Here is a 13,772-nt window from a genome sequence, read left to right as displayed (position 1 = left end):
GCCAATTCCGCCTGCACATCCACATTGTACCCTTCCATTCCTGCATCTATCTCACGTTCGAAATGACTCACTCCGAATTAGAAGGGCACAGGCGGAAGCGAGCCGCTATCGCGTGTGATTATTGCCGACGACGGTATCAATTCTCCACCTTTGGGATAATCCAGAGGACTGACATGGAAGTGATGCAGGAAACGCCGTTGCGATGGCAAGCAGCCCATCTGCTCGCTCTGCCAGCAAACGAACCGGCCAGAGTGCCGCTATAGCGCCTGCTTACCAAATCATCCAGACGTGACAAGCACTGCTCCTGACAGTGAGATCCCTTACGAGCAGTCGCTTCTGAGTTCCATCGCCCAGCTGGAGGAGGTGGTCGAGGCCCATACTGTAGCCATTCAGGCCTTGCGCATGGAAATCGATCAAGCCAAACAACATAGTGCAAATTCATTTCCTGATCCATCTCCCCTATCATGTGGGACGAGAGTCCAAGTGGAAGGTACACAGACCGCGCGAAATGGGAGGCTGGCCTTGAATTACTCGGATGAAATCATTCCGATGTCGATTCCGATCCGGCATATGACCACATCGGACAGTCTTCTGCTCACCTCGAATGCTCAGGTTCTGGCGGGGGAGTGGCCCGCGGATGTGTTTCTGAAGTCAGAGCAGAAACGTCAATCTCTATCTCAGACTTCGTCTGCAGCCTGCGGGGAACTGTCGCTCCCTTCGGAATCTTCCATTCCTCACGCAGTCCAGATTTACTTTACCAAGGTCCATCCGCGACACCCGATTCTAAATGCAGAGAAGTGGAGAGATAATCTACCGACGATCAACAGAGAGGTCAATGTGCTTACTACAAACCTGGTGTTAGTGATGCTGGTGGTCGCCCTGGCAGAGATATCAGTTGCCTCAGCGCAACAGATAAAGGATGGTCATCTAGCAGGCGCGAGCTATGTGCAGGAAGCGGTGCATTGGTTGACCAGCACATGGCTCAACAAGTGCTCAACAGATCTTTATCTTTGCCAGGCACTGTTCCTCGCGGCCTCGTGGTTCAACTACGCATGCAAACCCCTGGAAGCATGGCGTATGATTCACTTGGCATCGACCAACATCCAACATGCATTTCTAGCGTGAGTTGAGATTCCAACAGAGAAGAGGTATAGCATTAATATGGAACGAGTCTTAGTTCAAGCAATCGCAAAACCAATCCCGCCCTGGATCCGGATCTGGTCCGGTTATGCTGGGCAATTTTCCTTACAGAATGGTGAGTCCTACTTCATCCTCCGAAAATCTGGTGATCGGCGTGGCTCAACCAGATCAGTGATATACTGGCCGAATACCACCTTCCACGTAGCGGAATAGAAAATGTGGTTGAACGGCTGCCGTATCCCGGTTGCCACGAGACCCCGGAATTCGACAGTTTGGCGTGGCTCGCCAACCTCTCCGCGCGGCGCCTCATGAACCGGGTCCATTTTACCATGTACGACATTTCGACTTACAATGGGGGCGACGCAGATCCTGGTAGCAGACTCCCAGCATTAAATAACCTGCTCGACTCCGACAAAGCTTCCCTCCTGATTGCGAGCTCGAAAGAGCTGGATCACCAGCTCCATCTTTGGTGGGATCTCCTCCCTCCGGCCATTAAACCCCAGTTCGATGAGTCCGAGTTGGACCCGATCAAGGAGACATTGTCATTGCGATACTTTGCTTGTGGAGACATTATCTACCGACCTTTTATCTACAAGGTCTGTTCTATGCCGTGCGATCGGGTTCCGGACAGGTTCCTCGTCGACGCGGCCATCAAGTGCATACGCTATTCTCGGGAAGTCTTGAAACATGTTGCCTGCCTTACCCAGACGCCGTCCCCGAACACCATGATCAATCTACACTCGTCAGTTCTCCTATCTTATAATTTACGAGATCCTTGTCCATTTTGGGAATTGAGCTGACCCTTGAGCGCCTCCGGCTTTTTCTCCAGGACCCTCGCAGCACTGATCAATCTGGCCGTTGCATCACTATCCCCCTTTCTCAAAGAGGAGGTGACGGACATTGACCATTTAGATGATTTGGCCATCACAATATTGGAACGCTGGGCCAGTGATGGTAGCAGCCGAGGAATCATGTTACATGTTGCAAAGACCATTCGCGACAAGCGACGAATGATAACCGCTTTTGATCTCTGAACAATCCATTTGCCTCGAATTGGCTTATACTACACACAAGTTACTGGACTGTCAAAGTCACAATCGCTGCAATGTCCCGCGAGCTAGTGCCAACATAACACTCGTATGTTCCGCAATCCGCTCGCCAGTGGCCCATCTTCTCCCCACCATCCTCCTGGATACTGTACCACGCCACCGCTTCCATCCCCACGCTCAACCGCACCGTCTGAGACTCTCCCGGAGCTAGCGCGACCTTCTCGAACCCGACAAGGGACTTGACCACCCTCTGCACTGCTGGAATGCACGAGGAAGACGAGATGTACAGTTGTAGGACTTCCTTCCCAGCGACTGGGCCCGTGTTAGTAACCGTGGCATGCACAGTAGCCTGTTCCGTCTGATCAGTCACACCAATTGCCCCCTCCACGCGAACATCGCTGATCTGGAAGGAAGTATACGACAGACCGAAGCCAAACGGCCAGAGGGGCTCGATATGCTGGGCATCCGCCCAGCGGTAGCCGACAAAGACCCCTTCGCCATACGTAGCTTGATCCGTCACCGGGTTACCCGGGAACCAAGGGTGCGAGCCATGATCCTCAAGACGGTGCGGGAAGGTAACGGGCAGCTTGCCGGACGGGTTAACCTTCCCGAGAAGAATATCAGCGAGTGCGTTGCCGTTCTCCTGGCCCTGGTACCAGGCCTGTACAATAGCACCGGCAGCTCCCGCCCAGGGCATGCTGACAGCGCAGGCGGATTGGATAGCGACGATGGTGGACGGATTTACAGCGCAGACACGGGCAATGAACTCATCCGAGCGACGCGGGAGCGCCAGCGTCGTGCGGTCACACCCCTCACGCTCCGTATCGTTGTTGTGGCCGGCAATGATGATAGCCATGTCGGCGTCCTGTGCGGCCTGCACCGCGGCTTCCAGCATTGCCTCCTCGTTTGTTTGTATCAGCATGCCGACTTTGACGCCCGCGATGCGGTGGAAGAGGGTGTTGTCGTGAGGTGGGGTAGGCGGCGGTACACAGACGTGATCAATGCGGATCTGGTAGGTCACGCCGGCTTGTAGGTCCATGACGCCAGGCTTGTCCGGGCTGCTGCAGTTCATGAAGTTGGCACAGATTTGGCTCCACTCGCGGTGGTCGATGAAAAGCTCCCCGTCTATGTACAACGTCGCCTGGCCTGTGTTGGACAGGCTGAAGTCATATCGGCCTGTCACTTGCGGAGTGAATTGCCCCAGGGCCCGGAAACAGTAGGGCTGGCCGATAAGCTCGCGTGGAATGTCTCCGTCGCTCATCAGGTATACCAGTGAGTTCTGCCAGTGCGTTGTTGCGACTACCTCTCCCTGGAACTCGTGGCCGCGGTAGAAGTGCACGTCCAGCCCCGTGGTGCGCCCGTCAGGTGTGCGGAGAATATCGCCCATGAGGGGCAAGTGCCAGTGCGTTTGGATTCCTTGATGATACTCGATCTCGATCTCGGGATTCAGGTCGCGTGCTGCTGAGGAGATGGAGTCGAGGGGGTTGGTGATGTAGTATGGGTTAACGATGGCACTTCCCGTCCCGCCTGCGGTGGGATTGCGTGCGTTGGGCCCGATGATGGCAATGCGTTTGGTAAGATTGAGGTCCAGAGGGAGAATGTTATCGCGGTTCTTCAGAAGAACGATTCCGGCGGCCGCTGCCTCGCAGGCGATTGCTTGAAACTCGGGCGTGTTCGATGTGGTCTCCCGGGTCTGCACATTCTCATCTTCCTCTGCCGTAGTTGCAGCGACAGCCCCGCGGTTATCGGCTGCTGTGGGCAGCAGACCTGCGCGATTGAGGGTTCTGAGCATGCGATATACTGCGGGATCGATGTTCTCTGTTTCGGAGATTTCCTCTGAGCGCACCGCCTCCTCAAGCGCTGGCCCATACCGCAGCGGCGGACCAGGCATTTCCAGGTCAGTCGTGGCGCGGATACTCCCTAAGGTAGAGTTCAGGCCACCCCAGTCGCTCATTACGAGCCCCTCATAACCCCAGTCACGACGGAGGATCTCATAGACCAGCCTGCGACTAGTATCAGCATGCTCCCCGTTGATCTTAGGGTAACTGGTCATCGCAGCCCAGGGATCGGCATCACGCGTGACCATGTGGAAAGGCTTGAGGTAGATCTCGTGCAGAGTGCGTTCGTCGATCGTCTCATTCATGTTGAAGCGACGGGTCTCCTGGTCGTTGGCCACAAAGTGCTTCATACAGGCGCCGACGCCCTGGCTCTGGATTCCCCGGATATAATGCGTGGCCATCACCCCAGTCAGGAAGGGCTCCTCGCCAAAGTTCTCAAAGTTCCGTCCGCCCAGTGGGGATCGGCTCAGGTTCATTGTCGGGGCGAGCAGGATGTGCGCCTGCTTGCTGCGGGTTTCTGACCCCAGCAGGCTGCCTACGCGCTGCACAAGGTCCTTGTCGAAGGTGGCTGCTAGGGAGATTCCGCAGGGGATGAAGGTCGTATGTGACCCGTCGGTCCATTTGGCGCCTCGGACGCCTGCAGGCCCGTCGGTAGTTTTCAGGGATGGAATCCCTAGCCGGGGGATGTCGCGGGTTTCCCACATGTTCTTGCCGGATAGGAGCTGGCATTTCTCTGTTAGGGTGAGTTGGCTGAGGATTGCCTGTATGGGGTCTGCTGCTGGAGGCATGTTGTTACTCATGTCTCTGGTCTTCGTGATAAGGCTTTTGGAACAAGATAAGACAGGATAGTTGGCTCGTGGTACTGATTGGGTTTTGCTTGCCTACGGGGTATGGAAAGTTATAACTACTACGACTGATATATTCGTCCATGCCCCATAGAATTGCCATGATTCCCGCCAGTCCCGCCACGGGTGGGTTTGGGCGGGAGTTGGCGGCGGCATTCCCGCCCCGGCAAATAGAAAGGAAGAAAGATTGTCGGCTTTTGGGTCAATTACTGGGTCATTCAGAAGATATCGTATCTTCTGATAAGCCTGATAAGACCGCAAGAAGATAAGGTCCACTTCTCGGGTTCAGACAGGTTTGTTGACCCCGGAATTTTGTTAGTTACCCCCACCCCCAGATATCTCTTGGTTGGCATTCGCCCATCCGATGTGTGTATAAAATGTGCTTCTGGGCACTCCCATAGACTCAATGTGGCATCTTAACTAGTTCCAAATCTACTACTGGTAGTATTTACCTTCCAATATGGCAACCGTTCCTGATCGTGGGTGGTGGGCTACACCTTGCTTGATTCGCCTCAATCTCTGTTTGATCTCCCTGACCTTCCTCTCATCGACCAATGGATATGACAGCTCCCTCCTCAATGGTCTTCAATCACTCCCAGTATGGATGTCTTTCATGGGCACTCCCGGAGGCACGTGGCTGGGGTTCATCAACACCCTCTACTGGATTGGAGCTGCTTCCACCGCTGCCCCTGCCGCGTGGTTTTCCAATCGGTTTGGCCGCAAGACCGTCATCTGGGCAGGTATGGCCTTCTTAGCCACAGGTACGGCGTTGCAGACCGCCGCACCCTCGCGTGCCCTGTTCATGGTTGGCCGAGTCCTGGCCGGGGCGAGTATGGGGTTCATGAACAACGCAGGGCCCGCCCTGATTGCCGAGGTGGCTTATCCTCGTCACCAGGGCATCGCCACCGCCCTCTACATGACAAGTTACTACTTTGGTAGCATTGCAGCGGCCTGGATCGTCTATGGGACCCGCACCCTAGGCGATTCCAACTGGGCGTGGCGCATCCCATCGCTCTGCCAGCTGCTGATGCCCTGCATAGCCCTCCCAGGCCTTCTCGTCATCCCTGAGAGTCCACGGTGGATGATCGCGCAAGGCCGGGTCGACGAAGCGCGCCAAACTGTAACTAAAATCTATGCAGATGGAGCCGAGGGCTTAGAGTGGGTGGATGCAACCGTTGAGCACATTCAGGCCAGCCTGATGGCCGAAGAGGAGGAGGAAAGCTCAGCGGGCTACGCAGTGATGCTGCGCACCCCCAGCAACCGCCACCGGCTGTTCATCTCCCTCAGCCTGGGCTTCTTCGATCAGTGGGTGGGCAACGGGCCACTTTCATATTACTTCACCCTCATTCTCGGCACCTTGGGGGTCACCAACACCGGAGACCAGCTCCTGATATCCGCCTGCTTGCAGATCTGGAATCTAATCTTCGCAGTCGGCGGCGCCGTTTCCGTGAACCGTCTGGGCCGGCGTCCGCTGTTCCTCACCTCTGCTGGCATTATGCTGGTCAGCTATATTTTGATGACTGGGCTGTCGGGAGCATTTGCCACGACGGGAAATGCAAAGACAGGCATGGCCTTTATTCCATTTGTGTTTATCTACTTTGCTGGATATGATATTGCTCTGTATGTTCCACCTCTTTCCCTTGAACCTGGGAAAGAAGAAAACAGAAAACGAATAAATTATCTCATCAAACTGACCATCATGTGTCTCTATGCTAGAACCCCCCTGTTGACCTCTTACCCCTGCGAGATTTGGCCCTTCCGCCTACGTTCCCGTGGCCTGTCGGTGACATGGATGTCCTGCATCGTGGCCGTCATCTTCAACACGTTCGTCAATCCTATCGCTCTGGACGCGATTGGGTGGAAATACTACATTCTGTACGTGGTGTTGCTCGTGATCTACGGGCTTGTCTTGTACTTCTTCTACCCGGAGACACGGGGCCGTACGCTCGAGGAAATGGCGGCCGTGTTCGATCGCACTGTAGTAGTCGCGGTGGACCCGGAGTCGGATATGAAGAAGGATGAGAAGGATGAGAAGGTGTGCTGTGAGAAAGCGTAATTTTGTACGACCCGGAATTGGAGTATACTGGGAACTCTGATGGGATTGAGTTTTGTGATTGGGGCGCGGCTTATCAGCTTCAATATCCTCAGTGGGCGGATTTGCCGTCTGGCCGAACATCGGAAGACCGGCATACTAGTTACTAGTTTAGTACCCTGCTCATGCAGTAGATACTTTTTGAACTTATAAAAGGTGTGCAAGACCTCCGCATAGAACCTCTGTTCTTTTCAACTGCGAGATTCCTATTATCTTACAATCTTCCATATCCCTTATCCTACACAACTATCCCCCATCCCTCCAACTATAGCAAGCACAATGGAAGCACCAGATCAGCAACAGCATCCCATCGCCTGCGTATCAGCCTGCCACGTCGCACCCCACTTTCTTTCAGCCAAGGAAACCACCCAAAAAGCCATCTCGCTGATCCACGAAGCCGCCAGCCAAGGCGCACAACTGGTCGTCTTCCCGGAATCCTACATCGCCGGCTTCCCCCTCTGGAGCGCCCTACGCGCCCCAACAGACAACCATGCCTTCTTCGAGCGCATGGTCGCCGCCTCCATCACCGTGAAGGATATTGACGGCCAAACAGGCGAAGAAGTAGCCGCACTGTGTGCCGCAGCACGCGAGACCCAAACCGTCGTGAGCATCGGCATCTCGGAGCGCGCGCCCGCCAGTACAGCCTGCCTCTACAACACCAACCTCATCATCGACACCAACGGCGACATCCTCGTCCACCACCGCAAGCTCGTGCCCACCTTCTTCGAGAAACTCACCTGGAGTCCCGGCGACGGGCACGGTCTGCGCGTCGCGGACACCTCAGCCGGGCGCATCGGCGCGCTCATCTGCGGCGAGAATACCAATCCGTTGGCCCGGTATGCGCTGATGTGTCAGCGCCAGCAGATTCATATCTCGAGTTGGCCGTGTGTGTGGCCGACGCGCGTGCTAGCTGGGGATGATGATGATGACGATGATGAGAAAGATCGGAACTACGACAACGTGCTCGCGAACCGGCTACGCGCTGCGGCGCACTGTTTCGAGGCCAAGTGCTTCGGTGTCATGTGCAGTGCTGTCTTGGATCAGATGGCTATTGAGACTCTGCTGGATGGGGCGCGCGAGCCGGATCGCTTGCGTCGTGCCTTGGAGGCGTCACCGCGTGGAGTCACTATGTTCTTGGATCCTACGGGCGCGCCGGTGCCGGGCTGGACGGTTGATCAGGAGACGGGAGCGAAGCAAAGTCAGGAGTTTCTGCAGCTCGAGGAGGGTATTCTGTACGCGAATCTGGATTTGCGGAGGACTGTTGAGGGGAAGCAGTATCATGATGTCGTGGGTGGGTATCAGCGGTTGGATGTCTTTGATTTGCGGGTTAATCGCTCGCGCAGAGAGCCGGTACAATTTGTGGAGTAGGTCTATACTAGCTTAGGACTTAATTCGTATCAAAAATAGCGCGCTGGGAGGTGCCGAGTGTCTCCAAATAAATGTCAAGTGGGTTGGGGCGGGAGGCAATCCCGCCCTATACTGGGACCATTTTCTTCCCTTCCTTCGTTCACTACTTCGGAACCATCATTTCATCTTCTCCTAATCCTCACCAACTATAATTCTTCCACATCGAACGGGAAAAAGAGGGGATTATTATCCAAGACACAATGACTACCCCAGCTACATCAACCCCATCGCCATGGCTAACCGCCACCTTCAGCTACGCGAACATGTTCACCGTGGGCACCTTCTACGCCGCCAGTGCCCTACAAGCCGAGCTTCCACGACTATTAGGTATCTCCCCTGACTGGGCCATGGCGCCCTTTGGGAGCGCCTGTGTCGGGCTGTCTGTCGGACTTTCGCAAGCCGCAGCCCTCATCGACCGCCACAGCGCCCCCAGGGTAGCAGGCCGCGGCGCCATGCTCTGGGGCGCCGCCGTGCTCATGACCGGCCTCAGTCTCCAGTACGCGAGCTTCGCAGGCATCATCGCAGCTTTTTTCCTCGGGGGCATCGGCGTCGGTTGGACCTACCTGGCCGTGGTGATTATGGTCAGCCAGGCCCTTCCGCAATCACGTCTGGCTCGCAGCGCCATCGGGCCCCTGGGGTTTTCCTCCGGCGTGGCTGCAACGCTTCTCCTCCGCTCGTATGCCCAGTTCGAGAAGCAGGATTGCCAGTCCCTGGGGTGGATGCTGATGCTCGGTGGTGTAGTGGGTGTGCTTGTGGGAGAAATGACTTTCTTAGCTATTGCCCCTTCCCCTAGCAATGCTCCTACTACGATTTCCTCTATTATTACCAAGCGTTTCCCCAAAGAGGCCACCTACTACTCCATCCTCCTCTTCCTTAACGCCCTCCCCGGAATGACTCTCTTCGTCAGTCTTCTCCCACTCGCCTCCGCCAGCCTGTCCCCGAGTCCCGAGATCAAGATCGAAATCGAGCCCAAGCTTGCAATCGGAATGACTGCCCTAGCTACCGGCGGTGTCCTTTCCCCGGTCCTCGGTGGCCCCCGTATCGTCTTACTCAGTCTCTTCGTCCTGCGTGGTCTGTTGTTGCTCCTCTGGAACCCTGACTCGATTACCACGACCGCCACCTTCCTGCTCACTTTGTTCGCCCACGGCGCCGGCTTCAGTCTCCTGCCGGGCGTGATCAAAGATCTTTGTGGTCGCTCTCGTCCTCCCCTGCCTTTTGCTCACGTGTATGGTCGGGTGCTGGTATCGTGGGGGGTCGCGGGGCTGGTGGGCTGTGTGCTTAATGTGTGGATGAGGTCGCTGGATGAGTTGGCGGTTGTTCTGGGGGTGGTGATGTTGGCGGCGGCTGGGGGTGTGTATTTTTGGGGTGTTTAAATGCTGGATGAGGAGAATTATTGGTTTTCTTGAGAGAAGGTCTGACCGATAATGGCTGCAACCAGTACTGTAGCTCAGGCTGGACACTCATCATACAATTGTTAGTGCCCGTGGTAACAATTTTGCAGAAGAATGATTTGTTCTGCTGCTAGACAGCTACCCGCCCTAATGTTCAAGAAACAGAAAACTCTTCCAGCATCGTGTTCTTAAAAAATTTTACAATTTTTATTACTTTACTGGAGAAAGAGATCTGGTGGTAGTGTTGGGCTTTAGGAAAGTATGGCATCAAAAAGTAGACTGTGAGTAGAGAAGCAGGCAAGGGAGTGATTATTAGTTAGGGTATAGTTAGTTAAGATTACTTGCTCAGGGCACTCAGTCTCCTACTTATTTTATATTCAGTGATCGCCTCAGGCTGCTCAGGGCATGCTCAGATCTACTCAGTAGGCAAAAAGCAGTGAAGGGTGAGCACTAAATCGGAAAGAGTAGGCCATCGACCGTCCTAGAAAATTAAGTATATACTTATGTTTTCACACCCGCAACGCGAAAAAAGAACAACATTAACGACCACCAGCTGAAAGAGGGGTTAAAATCTCTCAAAACGTCATAAAACACACATTGTGTGTTCAGGCCACACTCCAGGTTGCAACTCACTCCTGTTACACTCAAAATAACCCAGAATACTCTCATATCTATCTAGAATCACTAGCAAAATCACTTGAATGTTATTCAACCTTCGTTGGCCTGAAATGACTCGCATTGGTCCACGTGCCTAGAGCAACAGGACTGTCCAATCTCAAACCTGTGCCACCATCCCCTCCAGGGTATCGCAAACGAACAGCGAGGAATATACTGTTATACTATATGCACCATCTCACACCACCTGGATCTGCGTCAGACATGTCACAGCAACCTAGGTTACTGGCTGACCAACGTCAGTCAGCGCTTACCACATTCCTTGCGCTCATCCAGCTCTACGGCCCGGGGCAGACTTCAGAGTACGGGTACAAACCTGCTTCTCTTGCTCTGGCTTTCTATGACTACTCTTTATGTAAAGACTCGTTCTTGATGCCTTTCTTCTCATTCATATGCCATCTTCTGTGCTCCCAGACAGCTGGAACATACACCTCCGATATCACAGTCTATTTGCGCTACTTCAACGACATCGAATCATGGAGCCAAGACAGGCTGGACATCGCCAAGAACGCCATCGAGGACTTTGCGGAGCATATCATTCAACACTTGCTTCTCCCACGTTCGTTCTTCACTATCCGGGATTTGATATCATTGTTCAAGTTCAAGCACTGATTCAGGCGATATCAACAGTCAGGGTTTTATCGCTCGACATGCCACAGGCCACACATCCAGCTCAACCTTCTTCGCAATCCTCTACAACAGAGAGCTTGATGCGACAACTATATGCTGTGGGAGCAAGCTGCCTGTTACGTGACAATCAGCAGTGTGTGGTTTCTCCCAGAACTGCTGAGGCCGAACCACAAGACAATGAGGATAACATGGATAACGACGAAACCCTTCTCCGCACTGAACCTACGGACCAGTTTGAGCCCTTGGAAATCGCCCACATACTCCCCGGATCTCTGGCGACCATCACCGCTGATAACACGGAACTGGTAAAGCTAATCTATGCTTACCCGTACTACATATTGACGAGGTCTTGCAGAGCAACTCGCAGAATGCTACTCTCCAGCTTTTGGATATATTAGATCCTGAAATGACCCAGTTCATCGAAGACGGGCAGTTCAATACCCTTGTCAACGCTCTAACAATGACGCATCATTACCGTCGGCTATTCAACGCTTTTCAAATATATTTCGAATCTACTGGTGTCCCTAATGAGTATACGATCCAGTCAACAGCGCCGACTTCGTCCTCTCTACATGATGATACTTTGTTTCCGGTCGTCCGCACCCTGACCTTCGACTCCGACTATAGTAGTACTCTCGACCTGCCATCTCTTCAGTTGCTCGCTATTCATCGTGCAATCGCGCGTGTAATAGAGATTAGCGACGCGGGGTCATATGTGGAGGATCTTCTTCGCAACATGGAGGAGGGTACTGTTCGAGCAGATGGCTCGACGAATCTGCGAGTCATAATCAGGCTGTGGCTGGGTGGCTGGAGGGACAGATTGGTTGTTTTGATAAAATGCTTGTTGCGCGTCTTTGCCTTTTGGGTATGACATACGATAGATGAGTAAACAACAAAAGACAAATATGACATTGACTTGGCTACTATGTATGATGCGTTCTATTGAATAGGCAGCGTAACTAGACACCGCCTGCCTATCATTTACAAACATAACAGAAACGGTTCTTTCTAGCATGGAGGTGTAGTTGTCCTTTTGATTTAGTATGTATGGACGAAAAGCATTAGATATCATTGAACCACGCCCCATAATCCACTTCCACGACCTGAAATACCACTGTTTGATAATTATGACCTTACTTGGCGCCTTAATAAACCATAATAAAGGTCCACCGTATATCAATCAATGAGGACCCGACTTACCTAAACCACAAGGCCTCTTTCTCCAGGAACATGCGATCTATAAAACTGAGCCTTTCCCTGGAGGTGGTGCTTTCGACCAAGCACGCTGATCCTCAACCTCGGTTTCTTGGGTTATTACCTGCAAAGCCACTCCCAAAATCTTGCCTCGAGAGAGCCAGTTTGAATCCCCACGGTAAGTCCATTTCTATCAGATTCCATCATCGTCGCAATAATAACGAGACACCGTTCTGGTTGCAAATAATGTATTGCCTTATGTGGGGGTTTGTCTCATCTGCTGGCTATCGCGCTTTTACACGCCTTTGCACACGCGTAGCCGGCCCCCTTACCGTCCCATGTTTGTTCAAGGTTGCTGGGGTGCTGTAATTGATACTTGAACAACCTGACACGCGTGTAATTTCAAAATGACCGAATATAGAAGGATGACAACCAGCGTCGAACGGTACCAAGAGGGCTCTGAAATGTAACAAGGGAGCTTCTAGCATAGGAGCTGTTGTTTCTATGGTGAATACCAGCAAAGCAGATCCACTTAAGGGGGAAAGTGCTAAGGATCGGAGTTTGGGGGTTCCCGAAACCATGTTCAATAAAATTTTGTATTCGGGAGAAGACCTTGTTGTTGGTCCTCTTGCTAGGAAGGACGTTAGGACCTGAGGGCTTAGGGATGTTTTGGATGGCACAAACCAAGGCTTTTCCGAAGCTGGCAACAAGCTCATCTTCGTATTTACTGTACTTTTCTTCCTCAGGCCCCGTACTGTTGAATGTCGTTGAAACGTCAAAATCAACCCATACCAGCCTCTTTTTGCTTCCTTCCTCTGATAGAAGAATATTCTTAGGGTATATATCCCTGTGGTGAACATGGGCATTGTGTATTTCTTTCATGCCTTCAATTGCTGTGTTATAAAGGGCCTTTGAATAATTAACACAGTTCAGGCTTTCAGCTGCTGGAAGATATTCGAGGAGAATTGCACTAGGATGCAATTTATCATGAGTGAAATGCCGTAGGGCTGGCTGAAATGTAGATGGATCAAGCCGATCGATATAACCATAGAAATATGGAACAAATCCGCGATCACACACGCCATGACGGAGCAGGTTCATGTAGGCTTTTAGTTCACAGCGATATCTATTCAAGTCTCGCCCCCGTTCCGTGAACCCGGGATCCCCATTATCGTGATACTGAGCTATTAGTGACGTTAAGGTGGAAGAAGCAATTTCTACTTACAAGTTTCAGAGCGTATGTCACATCGTCAAGTGTTATCTCAAAAATTGAGGAAGCTGGAGAGCTTGAAATCTCTCTTATGAATTGTATGTTTGAGTTCTCAGGGTTCAATCGACAATTGTTCACTAATCGCATGTTGGTTGTATGTATTCCTTGAACTGCGAGGTTTCATTCAAGGGGCGGTATACTCATGTAGGTCACGCAGGGGTATTACTTATCAAATCATGTGATTAACGATAGTCACCTGATGCTGGTCGAAAGGATTCGGATCTACTAATCGCCGATGAAC

The 13,772-nt window shown here is 52.7% G+C and overlaps 6 protein-coding genes across 6 annotated transcripts; 4 read left to right on the top strand and 2 right to left on the bottom strand.

Moving 5' to 3' along the window:
• Positions 1-62: 62 nt before the first annotated feature.
• BO79DRAFT_193434 (Zn(II)2Cys6 transcription factor) lies at positions 63-2,174 on the top strand (the record flags this gene model as incomplete). The annotated part of the gene is made up of 5 exons (XM_025680976.1): positions 63-133; positions 189-1,121; positions 1,178-1,255; positions 1,313-1,882; positions 1,949-2,174. 5 exons carry the CDS (start codon positions 63-65, stop codon positions 2,172-2,174), a joined length of 1,878 nt encoding a protein of 625 aa, XP_025540883.1.
• Positions 2,175-2,214: 40 nt separating this feature from the next.
• BO79DRAFT_237172 (beta-glucosidase H) lies at positions 2,215-4,815 on the bottom strand (the record flags this gene model as incomplete). Its single annotated transcript, XM_025684660.1, has 2 exons — positions 2,215-4,527; positions 4,567-4,815. The coding sequence occupies 2 exons, from the start codon at positions 4,813-4,815 to the stop codon at positions 2,215-2,217; spliced, it is 2,562 nt and encodes an 853-aa protein (XP_025540882.1).
• Positions 4,816-5,332: 517 nt separating this feature from the next.
• Positions 5,333-6,928, top strand: BO79DRAFT_227602 (general substrate transporter; the record flags this gene model as incomplete). Its single annotated transcript, XM_025683884.1, has 2 exons — positions 5,333-6,492; positions 6,589-6,928. The coding sequence occupies 2 exons, from the start codon at positions 5,333-5,335 to the stop codon at positions 6,926-6,928; spliced, it is 1,500 nt and encodes a 499-aa protein (XP_025540881.1).
• A 242-nt stretch (positions 6,929-7,170) lies between these two features.
• On the top strand, positions 7,171-8,378 carry BO79DRAFT_208695 (carbon-nitrogen hydrolase family protein). The gene has a single exon (XM_025682447.1). It carries the CDS (start codon positions 7,244-7,246, stop codon positions 8,330-8,332), a length of 1,089 nt encoding a protein of 362 aa, XP_025540880.1. The 5' UTR covers positions 7,171-7,243; the 3' UTR covers positions 8,333-8,378.
• Positions 8,379-8,571: 193 nt separating this feature from the next.
• BO79DRAFT_113771 (uncharacterized protein) lies at positions 8,572-8,976 on the top strand (the record flags this gene model as incomplete). Its single annotated transcript, XM_025677924.1, has 1 exon — positions 8,572-8,976. A coding segment is annotated over one exon (405 nt), but the record flags the coding sequence as incomplete, so codon positions are not given.
• A 3,761-nt stretch (positions 8,977-12,737) lies between these two features.
• On the bottom strand, positions 12,738-13,630 carry BO79DRAFT_10290 (uncharacterized protein). The gene is made up of 3 exons (XM_025677880.1): positions 13,487-13,630; positions 12,946-13,440; positions 12,738-12,892 (listed from the first exon to the last, which is right to left on the bottom strand). The coding sequence occupies exons 1-3, from the start codon at positions 13,616-13,618 to the stop codon at positions 12,845-12,847; spliced, it is 675 nt and encodes a 224-aa protein (XP_025540878.1). The 5' UTR covers positions 13,619-13,630; the 3' UTR covers positions 12,738-12,844.
• Between the last annotated feature and the right edge of the window lie 142 nt (positions 13,631-13,772).

Source organism: Aspergillus costaricaensis (assembly GCF_003184835.1).
Source record: "Aspergillus costaricaensis CBS 115574 unplaced genomic scaffold BO79scaffold_12, whole genome shotgun sequence".
NCBI classification, from domain to species: Eukaryota; Fungi; Ascomycota; class Eurotiomycetes; order Eurotiales; family Aspergillaceae; genus Aspergillus; species Aspergillus costaricensis.
This window is presented reverse-complemented; position numbering and strand designations above follow the sequence as displayed.

Coding starts and splice junctions, on each gene's coding strand:
- BO79DRAFT_208695 (XM_025682447.1), top strand. CDS start 7,244: ATGGAAGCACCAGATCAGCAACAGCATCCCATCGCCTGCGTATCAGCC.
- BO79DRAFT_10290 (XM_025677880.1), bottom strand. CDS start 13,618: ATGCGATTAGTGAACAATTGTCGATTGAACCCTGAGAACTCAAACATA. Junction 13,441..13,486: donor TGACATACGCTCTGAAACTT/GTAAGTAGAAAT, acceptor CTAATAGCTCAG/TATCACGATAATGGGGATCC. Junction 12,893..12,945: donor CCAGCTTCGGAAAAGCCTTG/GTTTGTGCCATC, acceptor CGTCCTTCCTAG/CAAGAGGACCAACAACAAGG.